Source organism: Leptopilina heterotoma, unplaced genomic scaffold, assembly GCF_015476425.1.
Source record: "Leptopilina heterotoma isolate Lh14 unplaced genomic scaffold, ASM1547642v1 Lhet_128, whole genome shotgun sequence".
Classification (NCBI taxonomy): Eukaryota; Metazoa; Arthropoda; class Insecta; order Hymenoptera; family Figitidae; genus Leptopilina; species Leptopilina heterotoma.
Window position 1 is genome coordinate 813,150 of NW_025110846.1, and position 23,374 is coordinate 836,523.

At 25.0% G+C, this 23,374-nt stretch overlaps 3 protein-coding genes across 3 annotated transcripts in view; 1 reads left to right on the forward strand and 2 right to left on the reverse strand.

Annotated features, from left to right (window-relative positions):
• LOC122512773 (U7 snRNA-associated Sm-like protein LSm10) overlaps positions 1 to 23,374 on the reverse strand; it is a 51,327-nt gene that overhangs the window by 13,660 nt on the left and 14,293 nt on the right. The gene's annotated exons all lie outside the window — the stretch shown is intronic.
• Positions 1,124 to 3,773, forward strand: LOC122512803. Its single transcript, XM_043628872.1, has 3 exons — positions 1,124 to 1,353; positions 1,542 to 1,820; positions 2,439 to 3,773. The coding sequence occupies exons 1-3, from the start codon at positions 1,162 to 1,164 to the stop codon at positions 3,771 to 3,773; spliced, it is 1,806 nt and encodes a 601-aa protein (XP_043484807.1). The 5' UTR covers positions 1,124 to 1,161.
• On the reverse strand, positions 3,973 to 5,778 carry LOC122512804. The gene is made up of 3 exons (XM_043628873.1): positions 5,513 to 5,778; positions 5,247 to 5,443; positions 3,973 to 4,964 (listed from the first exon to the last, which is right to left on the reverse strand). Exons 1-3 carry the CDS (start codon positions 5,650 to 5,652, stop codon positions 3,973 to 3,975), a joined length of 1,329 nt encoding a protein of 442 aa, XP_043484808.1. The 5' UTR covers positions 5,653 to 5,778.

Genomic DNA, 23,374 nt, shown 5'->3' on the forward strand with positions numbered 1-23,374 from the left:
GCAAATTTCAAATAAATCTTGCTATCACAAGGATTTCCCCACAAATTTTCTTTTATTACATTACTCTACTGTATATAATCGCCCCGCTGTGAGATTGATTGCAAATCTACACTCTCGCATCAGAAAAAATATTAAGCACATATATATATATATATATATATATATATATATATATATATATATATATATATATATATATATATATATATAATATAATACCCGATATGCGAGAACACTTCACCTGATTTGCTTTCTATTTTCTTGAACTATTATATTTACAGTGTACAATATAAAAAAATTCACAGATCAGTAAAGATCGTGATCTCTTTCGAAAAATGATACTCTCATCGGAGATGCGACAATAAACAAAAAGAAAACAAGTGAAAATTGACAATTGGAAATTAAACATTTGTCAAAAAAAAAAAAAAATAGTCCAAAAAAATTAATTTAAAAAATAATTTATAAAATAATTATAAAAAAATAATGAAAAAAATAATTTATAAAAAATGATTACAAAGAAATTAATTTAAAAAAATGATTGCAAGAAATTAATTTCAAAAAATAATTACAAAGAAATACTTTTCAAAAAATTAATTACAAAAAATTTAGTTTTAATTTTAAACATACAAAAAAATAAAATTTCAAAAAAAAAATTACAAAAAATCCATTTCATAAAATATAAAAAAAAATAAATTTCAGAGAGTTAATTTCAAAAAATCGTACTTTCGTCAATTTTTGGTGAAGGGAAGAAATCTTTCCGAGTATTTTAGGATCAATTTTTCATGAATATTTCTTTGATAATGTAACATGAGAACAAATTTTTTTTCGAGTTTTCAGACGTGCATTAAGAGAGAAATGAAACCAACATTACGTAATAAAGCCAATAGGGAGTTATCATCAAAAAATTTTTTTTATTTAATTGATAGATTAGGTTAGATTTATATAACAAAATTTTTTTCCCAGAATTTTTTAGTGACAAATAAGCACAAAATTAAATAATAATATTTTACATAACTTTCAAATACCGAAAACGATCCGGAAAGACCCGAGTTCTTCCGAAGGGCATTGTGACGTCATAGTCGTATGTGCAGAACACTGCTGTTGTGAGTTTTATATGTAAAATTGTAAAACAAAATTGTATTGTTCCGAAACTTATACAAAATGCAGGAAAGCAAAAAATATAAAACGTGTTTTGTGCCTCAGTGTATAAGTACAACATTCAAAACACCAGAAAAGTTATTTTTTTTTGTGCCTCAAACTGAAAACGTCAGGAAACATTGGTTTCAAATTGCGAGACGAAATGATACACCATCAATAAAATCAAAATTTTACTGTTGTCAAGATCATTTTAATGTAAGTATTTTCAATGTAAAATTTTTCAATTTTATTTTTTAAGGTGTAAGCAAAAATTTCGTTCATTAATGTGTAATGCAAGTGAAAAGTACTCAACATAACCTTAAAATTCAGAATAATAAAAACTGAAAACTTTAAAGATGTATTATAATTGGTATTTATATTTTTTAACTTTGGATTCATTTTAGCTAAAGGAGGATATGGACAATTATGTAAGATTTTGTTTAATGGGAGCTCCTAAAAAATTGAAACAGGGTATAACACCGCACAAATTCGACTGTCAACCTAATCGAGTAAAAACTTGGATACAATCATCTCGTTCTGCTTTAGAAAAGCTAACCAGGAAAAGAGAAATTTCTGAGATATTGTCCAGCTCGGAAAAGGAAAATTTAAAATTGAGTAGCGAGGAACAAATATTAAACAAACGAAGAAAAACAAACACAATTTTAGCAGATTTAAGTAATTGCGTAAGTTTACAAGTGTGCTACCTAATTTTTGATTTAGAAGTAAAATTTTGCTGGCTTTGAATTGTACAACATTTTTGCACTTTTTCCTTATTTTTTTTAATAAAATTATTCTACATAAAATTAAAAAAAATATATTTTTATGGATTATTCTTAGTAAAAAATAAAAGTTGACTTAATATTTTATAAAAATTAACTAATACATGGTGGCCACTAAAATCAGTCGAAAAAATTCCCTGACTTTTCCCTGACTCTTTTCTGATTTTCCCTGACCTTTTTTTCTTGAATTTTCTCCCTAAAAATCGGAGAATTTTTATTTTTTTTAAATTTCCCTGACCAATGAAAAAATTCCCTGACTTTTCCCTGACTAATTATAAAATTTCTTGACTTTTCCCTGACTTCCAGGTTTTCCCTGACCCGTGGCCACCATGTAATATTTTACTCAATTATAATTCTAAATAAATTAATATTTTAGTTAAATTATTTTATTAAGAATGGAATAATTGATTTTTTTCGCAAATTTTTGAACAATAAAATACATCTGACTTTTTATGAGCTTTAAAATTGATCCCAGGCTTGATTTAAAATTTAAATTATAATAATGTTTTATGTGATTTATAGAATGATTTGCCATCTCAACCGATCAAGGACTTTCTACAGGATTCTTCTCATGTTGAAATAAAAACACAACAGAAACTTATGGAACCTTATCAGCCCGAAGATTCGACATCTCCGTCAGTTCAGAATTTTTCAAAACAGTCTCGCGATTTTGGAGTTCAAGTTCAGCAAAATCTTGTGAAACCCCATGTTCGAAGCAAATCAATTTTATGCAAGCCTGAAAATAATAGTATATCTATTATGTGCAAACCAGATGTTGCTGATGCAACTGTACAGTGTGATTTAATTACTGGAAATAAAGTAAAAATACAAACTCAAGATTTTTCTGACAATACGAGTTCAGGTTTGCTATCTTGTTCAACGAATCCATTGAGTACAAATCCATCGAGTGGATATAAACTTCCATCTTCTCTCAGTGCAACTCAAACCTCTTCCGTTTGCAGCGATGATAAGAAACAAAAAAACAAAGTCATGAAAGAAACGGCTTTAAAAGTAACTAAATATTTTATTAGTATGGATTCGAAAAAATATACTGGTATTACTAATGACTGGATGTGGATTGTTAATTTATTAGAATCTACGACTGGATGTCCGAGTGATAATATTCTTTTAACTTTAATGAAAATTAAAACAAATGACACATTCAGCAGATTGGGCGATCGTTTTGGATTGTTAACTTCTCAAACGAGTAAAATTTTTCGAAAAACTGTTAAACCCTTAGCTCATTATTTGAAAACTCTTGTCTTCTGTCCGAATCCCACTCTGATTAAAAAGAATTTACCTATCCCATTTCGTGCGTCTTATAATCAGGTTTGCATAATAGTTGATGCCTTTGAAATCGAAATCGAAAAGCCATCTGATCCAATACAGCAATCTTTAACTTGGTCAGATTACAAAAAGTGCAACACTTTAAAATATTTGATAGGATGCACTCCAGATGGATTTGTTTCCTTCATGTCTCCTGGCTACGGAGGTCGTACGAGCGACATTGAAATTTTCAAAGAAAGTGGAATAATGGACATTATTCCTGAAAAATGTGGTGTAATGGCAGACAGGGGATTCAAGCAGATTCAAACTATTTTGAATACAAAGAAATGTAAATTAGTGCGTCCTCCTTCTGTTTCTGCTTCCGTCAAATCGTCAAAAAGTGATGTACTGAAAACGAAGAGTGTGGCAAGTTTACGAATTCACGTCGAAAGAGTGATACGGAGAGTTCGAGAGTATAAAATGTTATCACCACATGCATGTCTGGATTGGAATTTAATACCGTACGTCGACGACATTTCAAAAACTGCAGCAGGTTTAATTAATTTTCAAAAACCAATTATAAAAAAATGAGTGTAAAACCCTTGTAAATATTTGTATTTAAATTCAGAAATGGAAAAATCGACATAATTTTAAATGTAAGTTTTATGAAATATTAATACAAACTTCCATTTTTATAATTTTATTTAAAAAAATTTATACAACTTAAACAATAAATTATCTTCAAAATATAAACGTTGCATGAAATTAATAAATTTCCTACAGATAAATTTTAATGTGCCATTGCATTTAGTAAGATAGGAAAGACATGATTCTTCCAAAAATTTTCCGCTTTTTTCATCAAGGCTCTAATGTATTTTTCCTCATATTCAATCCACATAAATTGGATTTGATTATTTTTTTCAAAATCCGGATCAGCCACACAAAACAATCCTTTTTTCTTCCCGGTACACATCATTTGCAAATTAATTTGTCCCCTGCATTTATCGCTTATTTTACCATCCGATATGTAATTTTTCACAGTTTTAGACGAACTAGGACACTTCACTTCTACGACAAAATCGTCCCCCATACCATCAGGTGAAGCTCCGAAAATAGGTCGTGATGGAAGAAGAAATAATCCAGTTTCAATAATATCTACATCTAGTTGTTTTTTTAATTCTGCGATAACTTGGTCTTCCAATTTTCTTCCACGTTCCATGTACATATTATCAAACGTTTTTGCAGCTCCTATAATCCGTTTGACCAATGAACCGTCCGGTGTTTTACATCTACTAGCTTCATAAATATTTGACGCTGTTATTCGTCCGAATCTTAATTCATGCCACAAAACATTGTTTTTTTGATCTCTTGTCTTATTTTCTGCCAGCATACACAAATTTTGTAACATTTTCTGCGTAGCATAATTAACAAAATCGTCAAAGGAATCCTCGTTATTCGAACAAAAATCAGATAGCAGTTGGTGAATCGACAATGAATGAACCTCTCGTTCTGTTAAAGTAATCGTGTATCGTGACAACTGACTGTCTACTTGTCGTGCTTCAGCTTCTGCAATAACTTTTTGCAAAAATGTCGAATTATCGCCAAAATCTTCAGCAGATGTCAAAGAATATTTTGCCATTTCACTGGCTGTTATAAATTTCATAGATGTTCCGACATTTGACAGCGTTGGTTTTTTCCAGTAACACTCGACGTCAGTGGGAGAAGCAGATTCAGATCTCCGATTACCCCACATTAAAAATGCAACACCATGTTTACATCCTCCTAAAATTATGAATATTATTAATTCATTAAAAGTTGTTAAAATTATTTTTTCATTTAAATGTTTTTAAAAAATACTGTGATCCAGTCAGGAAAAAAATAAAATTTATTATGTAATTCATTTTCAATATTGCAAAGTAATATTTTAAAATAAATTTCAAACTTAAAAATGTAGAAAAAAATCGATTAATGGACATAACAGTTACGGAGAATTGAAAAAAAAACAGGTTAAAGTGTAGGAATTTATTTAAATTATTTAAGCAGGAAAATTATTAGATTTATTACCTTCTGATGCTGCACAATCTAAACATTTCAAAGTTTTTATTTTCTCCTCTTCTTCATCAACTTCCATTAATACTTGATAAGCTTTTTGACGAACGCGATGTTCAGGGCAAATTCTTCCTTTTACAGTACACAAATTATTCTGTCGTTTGACGCTGACATAACCTATAGCGGAATCGCCGTAACTTTCTCTGGCATTTCTGAAAGTCGTATTAAGATGTTTATTTTTTTATTTTAAAAAATTGTGCAAAATATTCTCATATACTTACACAGAAGCTTTTACACCTCGAACTTCGGGAGCATTGTACCTGTCATCAGTTACAAGGTACTCCCAAACCATAAAAATTGATATTTTCGGCAAATTCGACGAATCTGCTTTTTCAAATCCTGAGTCCAATTTACAAGGCATCTTACTTTCACTTATTTGTACAAATGTAATTACACACACGATAAATCAATTAAATTCACGTTGAAAAAGGAAATTCATTTCAGAAATATAATGGTTAACAGTAGTAAACGCAGCAGACGATGCGACCATGCGACAGTCGTGTACGACTATGACGTCACGGTCGACCAGCCAATAAAAATCGTTTTCTCCCAGCATGAATATTTTCAAATATTTGCAAATTTGAAATTAAATTTTTAATATGTAAACTTTTAAAAAAATTAAAACTCCTAACGCTAAAATATTTTAAATTACCTATATTTACAATTATATTAAAAAAAACCAAAAAAATTTTTTGATGATAACCCCCTATTAACACATGTCTGCAACGATCGTGTGAGTACTTCGAGTCGCGGAATGTTCAATTAACCTGTCGACTTTACTCATATACCGGGTGGATGAAGATTAAAAATTCGTCTAATTCTCTAAAGAATCGGTCATGCAAAATTCAAGAGAAAAAACTGCTAAATATTTATTACAGGGTTAGCACAAAAAATTAATTATGTTTTTTACTGACTTTCAGACAAAGTTTTGAATTTTTCCCTGATCCTAAAAAATATTATTATAAAACAAGAAAATATTAATCACTCCGAGTCGAAGACTCGGAGTAATTAATATCTTCTTGTTTTATAATAAATTAAATTTCCATAAAATTAAAAAAAAATTAAATTATTTACAAAAATTTCAATAAAATCCTTCTCATGAATTCAATTATTTCTACAAGTAATACATATTTTTTTCTCATGAAATCAATTATTTTAAAAAAATGTAATAAAATTCATTGTAAAAATTTAATTCAAATTAAATTAATTTTCAAAATATTTTTTGAAAGAATTCAATTACATTTCAAAATTATTAAAAATTCTTCGCTGAAATTCAAAAAAATTTCAAAATCTACAATTTTAATGAAAATTCTGAAAAGAATTCAATTAGGTATTTAAAAAAAATTTAATAAAATTCTTCAAAAATTCAATTATTTTCATAAATAATAAAATTTTTTCCAGGATTTCAATTATTTAAAAAAATGTAATAACAATTAGTTGCAATAATTTAATTATTCTCTTGAATAATAAAATTCTTCACAGGATTTCAATTATTTTTTAAACAATTTTAAGTAAATTCTTCCAAAAATGTAATTATTTTCAAAAATATTATTAAAATTCTTCAAAAGAATCCAATTATTAACTATTTTTAATCCTTTTTGCAAAAATTCCTTGAGAAGTTTCAAATCCATTTGTTTACAATTCAATTTTACAAAATTTCGATTATTCAGAAATTCTTCAATTAAATATTTAGAAAATAAAAACTTGAAATAATTTCAAAAAAAAAATTCAATTAAACTTTTTCAAAATTCAATTGTTTTTGAAAATTCATCCTATAATACTTTTAACATTCAATTATTATCTAAAAATTAAACGGAAATTCATTTTAAAACAATTTGTATTAGAAAATTTTACGAGAATTCAATTATTTAACTAAAAAAATTAATAATTTATTGAATAAATTAATATTTTTGAAAATTAAATCCTCATAAAGAATTTTATTAACAAATTTTTATAAATAATTGAATTTTTTCGACGAATTTCAATAAAATTTTCAAGAATACATTTCGCGAGGAATTCGATTAAAATTGTATTAAAAATAATTGAAATTCTATAATGAGTTTTATTATTCATGAAAATAATTGAATATCTGTAAGAAATTTTATTATTTATGCAAATAATTGAATTATTGCGAAAAAAATTATTAAAAAAATTGTAAATAGTTGAATTCTTGTGAAATTTTTATTATTTATAAAAATAATGTAATGTTTGCTTAAAATTTTATCAACACTTTTTTATAAATAATTGAATTTATTTTGAAAATTTTTATTAAATTAGTAGATATTGAAAATCATTGAATTGAGAAAAATTTTTGAAAATAATTGAAATTTTCCCAAGAATTGTATTAAAATTTTGTGAAAATAATAGAATTTTGCCAAGAATTTTATTAAAATTTTATGAAAAAGATTGAATTTTGAAGAAGAATTTTATTATTTTTAAAGATAATTTAAATGTTAACGAGAATTGTTTTTTTAATTTTTTAACATAATTGAATTTCTGCAAAGAATTTTATTACTTCTGAAAATAATTGAATTTCTGCAATCATTTGTAACTTCTCCAAAATTCAATTTTTTTCCAGTACTTTAACAAAAATTCTTAACTTTTCCACGATTTCCCTGACTAATTCTACTTTCCCTTACTTTTCCCTGAATTCCCCGATTTCCCTGACCTGTGGCAACACTGTATTAATAAAAATAGAACAAAAAAAAAATCTTAAAAATCGAACCACTGGAAATTTGCACCAACGATTAATAAATAATATTTATTTTCAATTTAAAGCTAATTTCACAGTTTTCTTTAATTTTTTTCTAAAGTTTATTTAGTATTCAATGTACGAATAGGCACTGTCCGTAAAATGTTATAAATATAATAAATAAATATAATAAGAAATATAATGAATAAATAAAGAAATAAAAGGAAATAAATAAATAATTCATACATCAGAAATTAACATCTCTAATATCCAAACGCCCAACAATCAATTTCATCTAAAACCAGTATCTTATCAGCTCCTTTCAACATTGTTGTACACAATATAAATTTCCCCTCAGCTTTGTGTCATTAATAATAAAAGAAAAATTTTCATACGAGCGCATAAATTATAAACTTTTCTTCAGCTCCACTTTATTTACCGATAGAGAAATCGGATCATTTATATATCTATCGAGAATTATATCGTGTACGATACTTTAAACATCCTAATTAATAAATCTAGACGAGGAGAAATTCAGTCTGTACATGGACATAATTATGTTCATTCGACAGTAAATAATAATAATTTTTTTCAAATTAGATTAAAACACCAATTCGGAAACCAAGTGAGCTCAAGTCTTGTGTTTCATCTTGTGTATACGATCATGACCTACAACATATATTGTTGTGTACATACAGTGTTCGCCTAACCCACTTATATTCATGCACAACGTGGACAATTCAATGCAATTGTATAAGCGTAACGGAAAATTGAAAGTACAATATACAACTTTGATATTACACTCTCCTAAAAGTGTATGTATACGTATTTTCACCATCAACACACAAAAGTTGATTGTTGTGGGCAATAAAAATTATTTCACGATGCGATTATTTTCAAATTCGCATAAAGCTGGGAAACGATGTAGAAAGTTATAGTTGTAGATGCAACTATGGCAAAAGTATTAATTTAACAAAAAGTAAACTTAAAATGCAATAAAAAGCAGACGTACTCTCTAAATCTGATTTAGTGAAAATCATCCTATAAGATGCTAACTGTTTTCAACGCTCAAATGTTTTTAATTTTTTATTACTTCTTTCTGAATTTTTAATTTTTAATCGAAATATTTTCAAAAACGATAACAAAATTGGTACTTTTTTCATAAACAAATCATTAAAATGGTTCCCACGGGTCTCAAATGTTGCGTGTCTTTAATTCCCCAAGATTCTATGAATCCCAATCAGTCGAGAACGTTTTCGCATGATCGAATTTGCGACTTACCTAATACGTCATACAGTTTTCTCACGTCGCAAAAAAATTCAAACATAGTAGAACTCATTTACATATTAACTAAATTCATTATTATTAATAAATAATTTTTTCAATTGACAGTTTTTCAATTAATTTTCAACTAATTTTTCAATTAATTTTTTCTATGAACAGTTTTTACAATTTGCTAAATTAGTGAAGTTTGTAGCTGTTTCAATTGAAAGTTTTTTTCTGTGTAATTTTCTCAACTAATAATTTAATCCGAAAATTTAAAAAATTCCGAATGCTTAAATTTGTCCCCCCCCCAAAAAATAATTATGAACCAAATAGTGCCAAAATTTAAACTCAAAATTGAAATTCACTACACAAAAAAAAATTAAAACATTGTCACGATTTCAAACCGTATTTAAAAATCTCTATAAATTGAAAAACAATATTTCTTTTTCTTTTTTGAAATTTATTCCAAGTAAATATTTGCAAAAATTTCCAGTGGCGATTTTTAACTGGCCATTGCGCCAAGAAACCGGATGGATGCGAGAGCGGGCCCATCAGAAGGAATGTGATTATAGTTGGTTCGTATGGCGGTGCGTTGGTAACCATGGAAGAAGGGCACTTTTTAGTGCCATGATTATGTCTCGTAATTCACGTAAAACACGGACCACAACGCATCCTTTTTGCAATAATGTTACAGTCCATAACCAAACACATCCTTTCATCAACAAGATGATTAAATTTCTTCCTCTCATTCCAATTTTTTCCCCCAAAAAATTATTCTATCCACAATTCTGAATATACAATTCATTTTCTCAATTATTTCAATTATTTCATTTTTTAATTAATAATTTTATATTTTCAAATATATTTTATTCGCAATTTTTTCTATTTTAAATGCTTAAATTTCTTTCCAATAAACTATCACCCATATAAGGGCCCATAAATTATTATTTTGTCAAATTAATTTAAATGTTAATTTCGAAAAATAATTGTAAAATTAATTTGGAAAATTAATTAAAAAATTAATTTGGAAAATTAATTAAAAAATTAACTGTAACATTAATTGAAAAATTAATTTTAAAATTGATTGTAACATTAATTGAACAATTAATTGTAACATTAATTGTAATATTAATTTAGAAAATTAATTGTAATATTAATTTAAAAATGTAATTGTAATATTAATTTAAAAATGTGATTGTAATTATTAATTTAAAAAATTAATTGCAATATTAATTTAGAAAATAAATTATAAAATTACTTTATAAAAATGATTGTTTTTTTATCGCAATGAGAATCGGATTAATATTATTATTTTTCAAGCGTGAAGTTATATTTCCTCTATTAGGAAGCAAAATTGTCAATTAGAAAAAAAATGTTAAATAAATAATTACAGAATTTTAAAAAAAACTGTTCTGAAAAACATTTATTTGATTCAAATAACCGAGTACTTGTCTATTATCAATTAAATATTTACTTGAATCAAAAAATTCTTTATTTACATCAATTAAAATGTATTTGAACCAGTAATTTATGTATTTGAAGCAAATATGCTTATTGCCTTAATTAATTAATTAATAATTGCCTCAATTGGCAAAAATTATTTCATTCAAGTAAATATTTAATTGATAATAGACAAATTTTTTTCAGTGTATTAAATAAGAATTCAAAATTTAATTAATAACAAGTTCTGAACACTCAAATATATTGAATATTTTCATAAATTATTACTGAATGCAATAATTAAATGTAAAATTAAGAACTTAAATTTAATTAAAATTTGAATTTAATTTAATTTAATTTAAATTTTTAATTTACATTTTTAACTACAAATTTTAACTATGTTGGCAAAAAAATGGCACGTGTCCAAAAAATGATTTTCGTGATTTGAAAAACATACCTAAATCAGTCTGGTCGTAATCCGAAAGCATGGCGACCACCATTATGAATACTTTTATAGAACGAGGTCAATAAACTTCACAGTGACTGGGATTTTTTATATAAATTTTTTTTTAAACTCGAATGCACTTAAAAATCCGGTGACAAATTAAAATGTCCAAATACCGGCACAACTACAGTCCTGCCTTTAAACATCGAACAAAACAATAGTGTGCGGAGGCGCACTAAACACTCACAAGACACATGTCGAAATACCAAAATGTTCCACCTTAGTCACACTATGAATAACAATAATAATAATAATAATATTAACAATCCAGAGAAAATTCTCTTTCTACAAATCCAACAAAATCCAAATAATTTATTTACTTTTTCTCTCTACTTTCAAAAAAACTATTCTTTTAACTCAGAAAAAAGTTCTTTGTTTAAACTAAAAACAATTTAAAAACTCAAAACTAAATTCAAGACTCAAGACACAATTTAAAGAGGACTCAGAAAGAATTAAAAATACTGAAACAGAATTTGAAAAGACAGGGAAAAATAAAAAAATCAAAACTAATTTTAAGACTCAAAACAATATTTTTAAAAATTGTGCCAGTTTAGTGGAAAAATAAACAAAAAACAAAAAGTGTTTACAGTGAGGAAAACAGCAACTAAACATAACCGGAAAATATTAAAAACAGAAAATCAAAACTGGAAAAAACTAGAGAAAGGTTTAAGAAGAAAAAATATTTTATACATTTAAATTGAAGTTATTTGCCACTTAAAATCGAATTTGACACTCAAAATCGAATTCATGCACTTAAAACCGAATTTATTTATTGACATTCAAGTACTGAATTTATTTATTTATTTATTTATTGACACTTAATACTGCATTTACATTTAAAAATTGTGCACTGGTATACTTTTTCTCCTAAGCGAATAACAGTGTGCGTACTAATAAGATTTGTCTTTGGCTGTTTGGATTATGTAGAATGATCTAGATTCCCTGAGAGGAATAATTGAAAAATCAGTGGTAAATAGTCACGCGAACAACAAGCCGGCGAATCGCGATTGGACGGAGTTTGTCGAACGGCTGTGTAAGACGGAATGTGGCATCTCCGGTGAATCAACCCCCTTCCTGACCCCACCTCGATTCCCTTCTTGTTAGTTACTCAACTCCCACCCCCGCACATGAAAGTGAACTCGCTGCCATGCCGCCACAGACACTCACACACAAATATATATACATATATAAATACATACAACAAACACGTCACACGACTTCAGAATGACTTCAGAAGAAGCCTCCGCCCGTTGGCACATTGGCAGCTAGTCTGCCGCGAACTTCACCTCTCTGCATTGACCTCACAATATATATCTTTTCCATGAAACATAAACCCCCCTTAAAGAACACGTGTTTTGCTCGAAAATCACACGCACCCTTAGAGAATGTTTAGTGTTTTAAAATTAGAATCAACTGCCATTTAAGAAGCAGATGGTATAGAAATTATTGTGAAAATTATTCCTTGCTTTAAAGTGAATTTTTTTTTAGAGGGAAAAAAATGAAGTCATTTTTTCTATACTTTCGTAGCAGAATCTACTCTCTAATTTGTAAAATTATTCAAAACATCAATAGTCATTTTGTTACTTTATAACTTCTTTAGAATTATTTTCAACATTTAAATTCAATTGTAAGGTATCTAGAATTTTTAACTGAAATTCTTCTCTAAATCAATTATTTTCAATCATTTTTCAGATTCAATGAAAAAAAGGTCACTTAAACTCTTTCTGAAATTCCCTTATATTTACAAATCCATTTCAAGAAATTTCAACAATTTGAAAATTTTTCAATTAAATATGTATTCAAAAATTCAACTAACTTAAAAATAATTTTAATACAAATTTTTCATAACGTTACGTTTTCAGAACTTTTATATAATTTTAAACCTAAAATAATTAAATTCTTGCATTAGAATTTTAATAAAATTTTTGAAAAAAATTGAATTGTTTTAAAGAATTTTATGAAAAATTTTTAAAATAATTAAATTCTATTGAAGAATTTAATTATAATTTTATTGACAATAATTGAATTCTTATAAAAATTTTTGAAAATAATTGAAAACTCCTGTATAGAATTTTATTAGTTATGAAAATAATTTCTTTCGAGAAATTTTATTATAATTGAATTCCTGTGAAGACTTTTATAATTTATTAAAATAATTGAATTTTAAGAAGAATTTATTTAAATTTAAAAAAAAGTTTAATTCTCTCGAAAAATTTTATTATAATATTTTAAATTTCTGTGAAAAAATTTATTATTTTTTAAAATAATTGACTTCTTGGAACGAATTTTATTCAAGTTTATAAAAATAATTTAATTTCGGTGAAGAATTTTATTATTTATAAAAATAATTGAATTCTTGAAAAAAACTATGTTAAAATTTTTTAAATAATTGAATTCTTGCGACGAATTTTATAAAAATCTTTTTAAAAAATTGAAATCTTTCGAAAAGTTTAATGGATTTTTGTATTTTAAATAAATGAATTCCTGTGATGAATTTTATTTGTTTATGGAAATAATCGAATTTTATTAAAATTATATTCAAAATAATTGAATTCATCTAAAGAATTTAATTATTTATCATGAAAATAATTGAAATTTTGCGAAGAATTTATTAAAATTTTTTAAAAAATTGAAGAATTTTATTATTTTTGAAAATAATTTAAGTTAGTTCGACCAATTTAATTAAAATTGTATTAAAAATAATTGAATTTCTGCAAAGAATATTTTTATTTCTGAAAATAATCGAATTCGTGTAAAGATTTTTATTACAATTTTTAAAAATAATTGAAAACTCCTGTGAAGAATTTTATTAATTTATGAAAATAATTGAATTTTTAAGAAGAATTTATTAAAATTTTTAAAAAATTTAATTCTCTCGAGAAATTTTATTATACCTAATTGAATTCCTGTGAAGAATTTTATTTGTTTATAAAAATAATTGAATTTTTAAGAAAAATTTATTAAAATTTTAAAAAAAATTGAATTCTTTCGAGAAATTTTATTATAATTCAGTTCCAGTGAATACTTTTATAATTTATGAAAATAATTATTCTTGCAAATTTTTTCGATGAATGTAATTCAAATTGCATTGTAAATAATTCAATTTTTATATAGATTTTTATTAATTTATTTATTTTTTAAATTCTAATTGTATCATAATAATATGCGTCACGTGTTAAAAAAGCATTTTTAAGGTTTCAAAATGTTTAATTTATTATTTTAATGTTTATCGCAGTCTGTAATTTGCAAAAATATTTACCCAATTTTTTCTTTTTAAAAATTTCCCTAAAAGTATTATTATACTTTAATAAAAAAATAATGTAAATTAAACATTTCCTCAGATGAAAAAAATGTCTTTTAATTTACATAATTTTTTCCAAAATCTTCAAATTGTCAGAAATAATAAAAATATCGTTTGTAACTTTAAGAACCTCTTTGAAAATTTATTTATTTTATTTATTCAACAGAAAATAAAAAATGTCTGGAAAAAGAGGGCAAAAAATGCCAATGTTTTAGGACACAGAAATTAAATACAAGAGCAAAAAGTTCTAATTTTTTCACTCTAAAATTGAATCAGTGGAATTCGACTAATAATCAGTGAAATTTTGACTGAGTCTCAGTAATACTGACTGAAAAGAACTTATTGAAATAAAGAGAGTATACTCTCTAAATTTGAATTAGTTAAAATTTATAGCAGTAAAAAAATTTTTCTACAGATAAATCAGTAATTTTTGACTAATTTGAAAACAACAAACCAATCACTGATTCAAAACAGTTAGAATTTTAATTTTAATTAATTCAGCTTTAGGAGAGTAATATTTCACCGATTCAAATTTAAACCAGTGTAAAAAAATACTGATAAGCAGAAACTCAAACTATCAACCCTTTTTATCTAAACAAAAAATATGTGACCACCAGTCGGCTATTTTATCAAAGATTAAGTAGCACATTATAAAGCCCCTATCAAGTCCAAATTTACACCTTTCCCGTCTGCATTTCAAATTTATACCCCAACATCGAATAGTTACACTCGACTTTATTTACAATTTGCGTGTAAATGAATAAGGCGCACAGTATATAAGTTCCTGTTAGTCACGTTGAACAAAGACGCATACAATAAAGCAACTCACATAATGTGTGTGCATTACATTTATAACTACAAAGAATTTCTAAATATATACTTTGTCAAAATTTTCCAACCCAATAAATTGCGAGAATTATTGAAGAAAATAAATTTAAACCTGCTGTCAAATTTGTCAGAATAAGACTATAAGAGAGACATTGAATATTTTTACGCGCACTAAAGACAAAAAACAAGTAACTCATTCATATACTTAGGATTATTTCCATGAGAGGAAAGAAAGTATAACTAGAGGAATGCGGTATATCTGTTCCTGATTTTTTTCTCAACTTCATTAATTGAACATGTTTGAGAAAGGAGAAACCTACAAGGCATCGCGGATAATTAAAACTGACAGGAATTAGCGATTGTAGTCAATGGGCATAACATTCTTCTATTCGGAGAGTGTTTTCCATAAATTGTCTATAGTCCACAAGGTCATCGACTTGCTAATTTTTCAATTTCAATTGTTTTTATTGCAACCCATTCTTAAATTCACTATTACACTTACTTTCAATATTAAAATTCTTCTCTTAATATTAAAAAATTTAACTCGATCTAAAATCATAATAATAAACCTAATATAAAGCCTTTTAAAGTTATGTCCCTAAAGTAGGCTTCGTAATCTATAATTAATTTTAAATAAGTAGTAAAAATGTAGCTATCGAAAAATTAAATTTTACAATACACAATTTTTTCATAATTTATAATAAATTTCTGATAAATTTTACATATTTAATTTTAACTGAAATTCAATTTTAAATCAATTCTTATCAAAAAGTTCTGCGAGAATTCAATTACTTAAACACAAAAATAAATAATTTATTCAAAAATTCAACATTTCTTAAAATTGAAATCTTATAAAGACTGTTAATAAAATTTATTTAATAGTGGAATTCTTGCAAAAATTTTTAGAAAAATTTGTAAGAAAAATAACATTTTTCGAGAAAATTTAATTAAAATTGTATTAAAAATAATTAAAGTCTAGCGATGAGTTTTATTATTTATGAAAATAATTCAATTCTTGACAAAAATTAAAAATTTTTTAAAAATAATTGAATTTCTGAGAAGAAAATTATTATTTATGAAAAGAATTGAATTTTCTGTAAGAAATGTATCAAACTTTTTGAAAATAATTGAATTTATACGAAGAATTTTGTTATTTATGAAGATAATTAAATTTTTACAAGAATCATATCCAAATTTTTTCAAATAATTCAATTGTTTTGGAAAAATTTCTTTAACTTTTTTTAAAATCAATGCAGATATTTTTAATAATTTTAATTGAAAATGTTCAAAGTAACTAAATTTTATGAAGAATTTATTTCAAGCTTTTAAAATTATCGTGTTTGTTAATAATTGTAATTAAACATTTGATTCTTGAATTTTCTTAAAATTTTTAGAAAATAAATTAAATTCTTCTCAGAATTTTTCTGCAATTTTTTAAATTAATTAAATTAATTCAAGGAATTTTATTAAAATATTAAAAATAATTTAATTCTTGACAAGAATTTTATTATTTATAAAAATAATTGAATCTCTGCGAAGAAATTTATTTTTTACAGAAATAATTGAAATCTTGCAAAGAATTTTATTCACAAATTTTAAAATAATTGAATTCTTTCAAGAAAATTGAATAAAATTGTATTTAGAAATAATTAAATCCCCGAGAAGAATTTTATTATTTCTGAAAATAATTGAATTGTTACAAAGAATTTCGTTAAAATTTTTGAAAATAATAAAATAAATAAATAAATAATTAAATTCTTTCAAAAAATTGAATTTAAAAAAATGTATTGAAAATAATTATTAAATTCTCATAAACAAATTATATTAAATTTTTTTTAAATAATTGAATTCTTTTGAAGAATTTTAATAAAATTTTTAAGAATAATTTTCGAGGAATTCATTTAAAATTTTTATTAAAAATAATTAAAATCCTGTGATGAGTTTTATTAGATATGAAAATAATTGAATTTTTACAACGAATTTTTTAAAAAATTTTAAATATTTGAATTCCTGAGAAAAAGTTCAGTATTTTATAAAAAAAATTTTTTTTTTTAATAATTGAATTCTTGCGAAGAATTTTATATAAATCATTTTAAATAATTAATTTTTTTCGAGTGTTTGAATATACTTTCAAAGATTTTATAGTTTAAAAGAACGAAAGACAGATATCTTTAAAGGAAAAAGCTAAAGAAACTTCTTATGACATTTTGTTAATATTATCATCAATAATAGATTTCGCCTTTGACATTAAAAGATAATGGATTTTTTTCTCTCGTACCTCTGAATTGAAGCTTATGTCGATAACACAAAACAAAAGTAAAAATTATAAATTGAACGCAATTCTGCTCCAACTAATTTGCATTGCAGTCAGAATTTTAATGAACTCTCCTCATAAAAACCATAAAAAAGAATGTAATAAATAATCAAAAACTAATTACACTGGAGCTTCACTTATTTTCAGTCTCACTTATTTTCAGTCTCACTTATTTTCACCATTTCCAGTCTCACTTATTTTCAGTTAAATGGTTCTCCGTGCGTTCTCATTGGTTGATGTTAAAGAATCCACCAATCAAATCAACTCGAATGTTACGTTTCAGAGTGAAAATAAGTGCGACTTTGCCTTTCAGTTTGTTTGGACTTAGTGAAAATAAGTGAAGCTCCAGTGTATACCACTTTTGATATTCAAATCTACAATAATTTCTAAAAGAAAAATAATTTTTACAAATAATTTATTAATTTTCCATAAATGCTAAACAAAGAATAATAAGAAAATTCGAAAATTACGTAAAAAATTATGCAATAAGCATATATATAACCAAAAGTAGGTATTTATAAACAAAAGCGAAGACAAATCACCGGAAATGACCATTATCATCTAAAAACAATTCGAAAGTGTTTATTTTTGAAAAAAACTAAGAAGCAACCTAACAATTATCACACATTTATTTTTAGTATCTGATTCGTCTTATAAGGAAAAAAACTACATTGAATTGTAAATAAAAAAAATGACAAGTTTTTCCGCTGGTAGAAAAAAATTAAAGAAACTAAATTTATAGCGAATAATCGAATTCAAACAAAAGAGTGGATAAAAAAATGTTACCTAATCCAAATCGAATAAAAGTTATCAAAATATAATTCGGATATAAAGTAGATTAATGTCCGAATGATTATGTAATAAATTACTGTTGACAAATTCTTGCCTATATATCAGAGATTATAATAGTTTTTATAGAGGGATAAAATTCGCACTATTATTCTTGACAATGACAATAAAGAATGATACTAAAAGAATTATGAATCTACGAGCAATCAAAAAGCTATCAAGCTACTAATCCAAGTCCAAAGAAGATTCAAGCAGGAAAAAAAAACGATGAAAAAAAATTACAACCGAAGTTAGTTTTCTCTATAAATAATATTTATTCAAACATTAAGATTTGCAACCGAAAAAAAGTTTATATTATACCTCTCTCTCACAAAAACTTTTAATTCCGCGTTATTTATTTCTTCCAATATTCACTTTCCACAAACCGTACAAGAAAATAAATTCGAGAAAGTTAATTATTTGTCTGTATAAAAATAGATATCTATAAATTTACTATATTTTATTATTTTATAATTTTATCATTTAATTATTTTATTATTTCATTATCTTATTATTTTAATATTTAATTATTTTAATATTTAATTATTTAATTATTTTATTATTTTAATATTTCATTATTTTATTACTTTAATATTTAATTATTATATTACTTCATTATTTTACTATTAACTATTTTATTATGCAGCAAAATAATATAAAATTATATATTTAATAATAAATAAAAAGAAAAACTCACGCAAAACGAAATAAATAAATATTCAACATAAATTACAATTAATTTTTGAAATACACCTGTCTAATATTCTCTTCTCTTTTTCTGTATAACAAATTAGTCTCTTGTTAACAAGTTATTATGTAACGGTTTAGAGAAATAATTTGCGCAAATTATAATTTAACCGAAGCAATGTGTATGTCGTGAATATTATTATATATATTTTTAATGCATCGCAATATGCGCGGGTGTGGTGCACGAGCGAAACGTTTAAAAATATATTTTTAATAAAGGATGTAAAAACAATTATATATCTTGCTTCAGCGATAATTGAAAGCAATTACATAAAAATTCTTAATAACATGAAAAAACAGACAAGAAAAAAGAAGTGTCAGACTTAAAATAGAAAATCGCATAACAGAAAAAAAGAAAATTAATTTCTCTGGACAATTTCCCTTGTTTATTTCCAAAAATTTGAATATATAACTCTTAAAAAAATTCAATTATTTTTAATAGAATTTGAAGAAAATTCAATTATTTCAAAATTTTTCAATTATTTTTTCAGAAAAATAAATTGTTTTTAATCGAATTTGAAGAAATTTCAATTATTTCAAAATTTTCTAACTATTATTTCATTAAAAATCAATTCTTTTTAATGGAACTTGAAGAAATTTCAATTATTTCAAAATTTTTCAATTAATTATTCATAAAAATTCAATTATTTCTAATGAAATTTTAATTATTTCAAAATTTTTCAATTAGATTTTCAGAAAAATTGAATTATTTTTATTGGAATTTGAAGAAATTTTAATTATTTTAAAATTTTTCAATTAATTATTCATAAAAATTCAATTATCTTTAAAATAGTAGAATTAAAATATTTTAAAAACCATACATTTTTTAGAATTTAAATAAAATCTTTTCGAAACTTTAATTACTTAAAAAAATGTTTAATTAAAATTTTTTTAAAATCAACTAATTAAGAAAAATTTAAATTGGCAATTCTTTCAGAATTAAATTATTAAAGATAGAATTTGAATTTGTACTTGACAAAATTATAAATAAAATTTTAATCCAGTTTTAAGAAATTTCAATTATTTTAGAAATTTTCAATTACTTGTCCATAAAAATTTAATTATCTTTAAAAAAGTTTAAAATATTTAACTTTAAATTTAAAAATTTTTTAATATTTTAAAAACCAAATTTTTTAAAATTTTAAATAAATTTTGAAAAACTTCATTCATTTATAAAAAATTAATTTAAATTTTCTTGAAATTAACTAATTTATAAAAATTTTATTTGGAAAATAAAATTGTTTAAAATGCAATTTGAATCCTTTTTCAATATTTGAACCCTCATTAAATCAAAAATTCGATTTTTTCTGAAGTCTAATGAAATTCCTTATGAAATTTAATTATTTTCAATTTAAATTCACAAAATTCCAATTAATTTAATAATTCTGTAGTAAATTTTTTTAAATTCAAGTGTAATTGAAAAATAATTGCTATTTTAACTAAAATCCTGTCTAAGTTAATTACAATTTAATAAATTTAAGGAAGCTATTTTAGAATGAATTATTATAAATAAATTTAATTATTAATTGAAATAAGGAAGAATCAAAATATTGTAAAATTCAATAAGATTCAAAGTTTTGAGGTTGAAAAAAAATTCAATGAAATTTCAAGTTTTCAAGTAGTTTAAAAATATTTTTGGACAACAAAATCCGAAATTTTTGATGCAATTCTAGAAATTTGATATTTTTTCAAAAAATTCACTGATTTTTCTAACAAATTTAATTTTCCCTGACTTTTTCCTTATTGTCCTGACCTTTAACAACTCTGACTAATATTGATAGAAAATTTTCTGTGCTTTAAACAATTATTTGTTGTTATCGAAAAGAATTTAACAAAATAAGTTAGTTTTTTGTATTAAGAATCTGATTGTTAACTGTAACAATAATCGTCACAGTAACAATCCTTTTTCCTCATGCTGAAATATTTCAAATATTTTGTTTAAAAAATTCCAGTAAAAACTTTGATTTCTATCCCAGCTTTGAAAAAATAATCCCTACATCCAGCAACAAGTAAATAATATTCTTTCGAACAAACGTATTATTTTTCATTTGATCCATAAAAGCGTGACGATCATCGTAATTATATAGACACGAGGATAGTAAATACTGCTTCAAAAGTATCGCTTTCAATGATATAGAAATTTGCACCTGTGACTTTTCCCGAAGTCTCAATTGCAAACGGACTCAAAAAGAAAAAAAAATTAAATGGTAAATGCAATTCTTCATCTCAAGAGATTTAAAATGATATTTATAAATCTAGTCGACATTTTGCACGCGACCTAACTTACAATCCAACAACAACAACAAAAGGTCTTTTAAAGATGATTAACAAGGACACAAGATGCACGACTATTGCATTCAGGTGTTGAGGTGTTCAAAGCAACGTTAAATCAACCATCATCTCACAAATCATAATACCACATCTATACTCTTTACTCTTGTATGTCAGCAAGAAAGGGAAATAAAATATGATTTCTATTTATTAGTTTATGTCCCTATGAGCAAAATTTATTTCTTCAAATTTTATTTTAAGAATTGAAATCATTTGAACCATTAAGATATAAAAATTATTTATGTTTCGACTAGACAACATTTGGTTGGTTATCCAAAACTTTTGTTGCATCAGTAAACTTTCGGTTATTTAAACAATAAAATTTATTTAATCAACCAAACATTCTGTTGTTAAATCCATTTCTGAATGTAGGATTTAAAGCAATTCCGTTACTTTGTTTACTACTAGGTTAGTTCTAGTAAAGTTAGGTTAGTTATAGTATGCTCTTTATAGTTTAGTTCATCATTGAAAATCCACTAACAAAATAGCAAAAATAAAAGTTTAAAAATGGTTAATTTTTAGAATACATCAATTGCGAAGGTGATGGCTTGACGGACATAGATAATAATTAAAGGGTACATGAACATATCGGAACTGCATTTCCGTAGAGTTTGAGTTCATACAGTTACCAGTGGAACGGCCTCTATTATCCCGACCTATCAGGCTGTGACCACCGAGTTTAAGGTTATGGTTATGCCACTTTCTTACGCCGCACTCAACTAAACCGCATTTGTTCTTTGTACCGCATAATATTGTTTTGTAACAAATTCTTCAACATTTCATCGTCTCAATTTTCTCCACAGCTACACACAAAAAAGCATCTAAAAAATATCACTAGATTTTGTTTCATGCAACCGAAAAAATGCATCCTATCTTTTTCCATCAAACCAAATAAATGCTATCAAACATTTGTTTGGTTCAACTTTATATTCCCTTTAAGCAACAAAATTCTTTCTTCGAAGGCAAAATTAATTAAACCGAACATCCAATTTTGGTTCGTTTTTTGTTCAAAATAACCTAAAAACTACCTTTTTACAACAAAGCAGTTAAGTAGAGAGTATTTGATGATTCACAATTTTTCCCCAAGTGAATCCTCTAAAATTCAAGTCCAACAAATATTCCACTGTTATAAACCACTCGTACTGATTGAAGTCAAACTTGACTCGAGATGAAAATTAAATACCAAAATAATAATAATTTGACTTTCAGTGAAGTGTCTGTTTGAGACTTTTCCAAGTGAAAAAGAATAAGAGATAAAAAAGTAAAAGTGGTATATCGAACGAGATTCCAGACAGGGAGGTCGTTGTATAATCTCGTTGACACGGATAGCCGACAACTGCCACCGATTATGTCCTCGTATGCACAAGATTCTTATATACATTATAAATTGCGGAATCAAGTTAAATAACACTGCATAAGTTTTAAATAAACTAAAACTCCATTAATATTGCGAAATATTCTCAAGTACCATCTTTTAAATAAAATAATCTGCCAGAGCACAATTTTTTATTTTCCCAATTTTTTTTTTGTTAAAATAATTAACACCAAAAGAAGAAAAACAATTTTTATCTAAATTGAAATACACGGTATATTATATATGCGGAATCCACAACACGTGATGATAAACTCGTTAAGAGGATTTAGATTGCAATCAATGCATCCTGATTATTCTTATAACGGAGTTTTGCACTCCAGATGTTAACAGGAATTAAGAAGCTGTGTATTAATTACCCTGACTAATTATTACATTACTTTGCTTTTTCACTTCACTGCCCCTTAATGTCAAAACTGACAACTCACAACACAATTCATCACATAAATGTATTAAAAT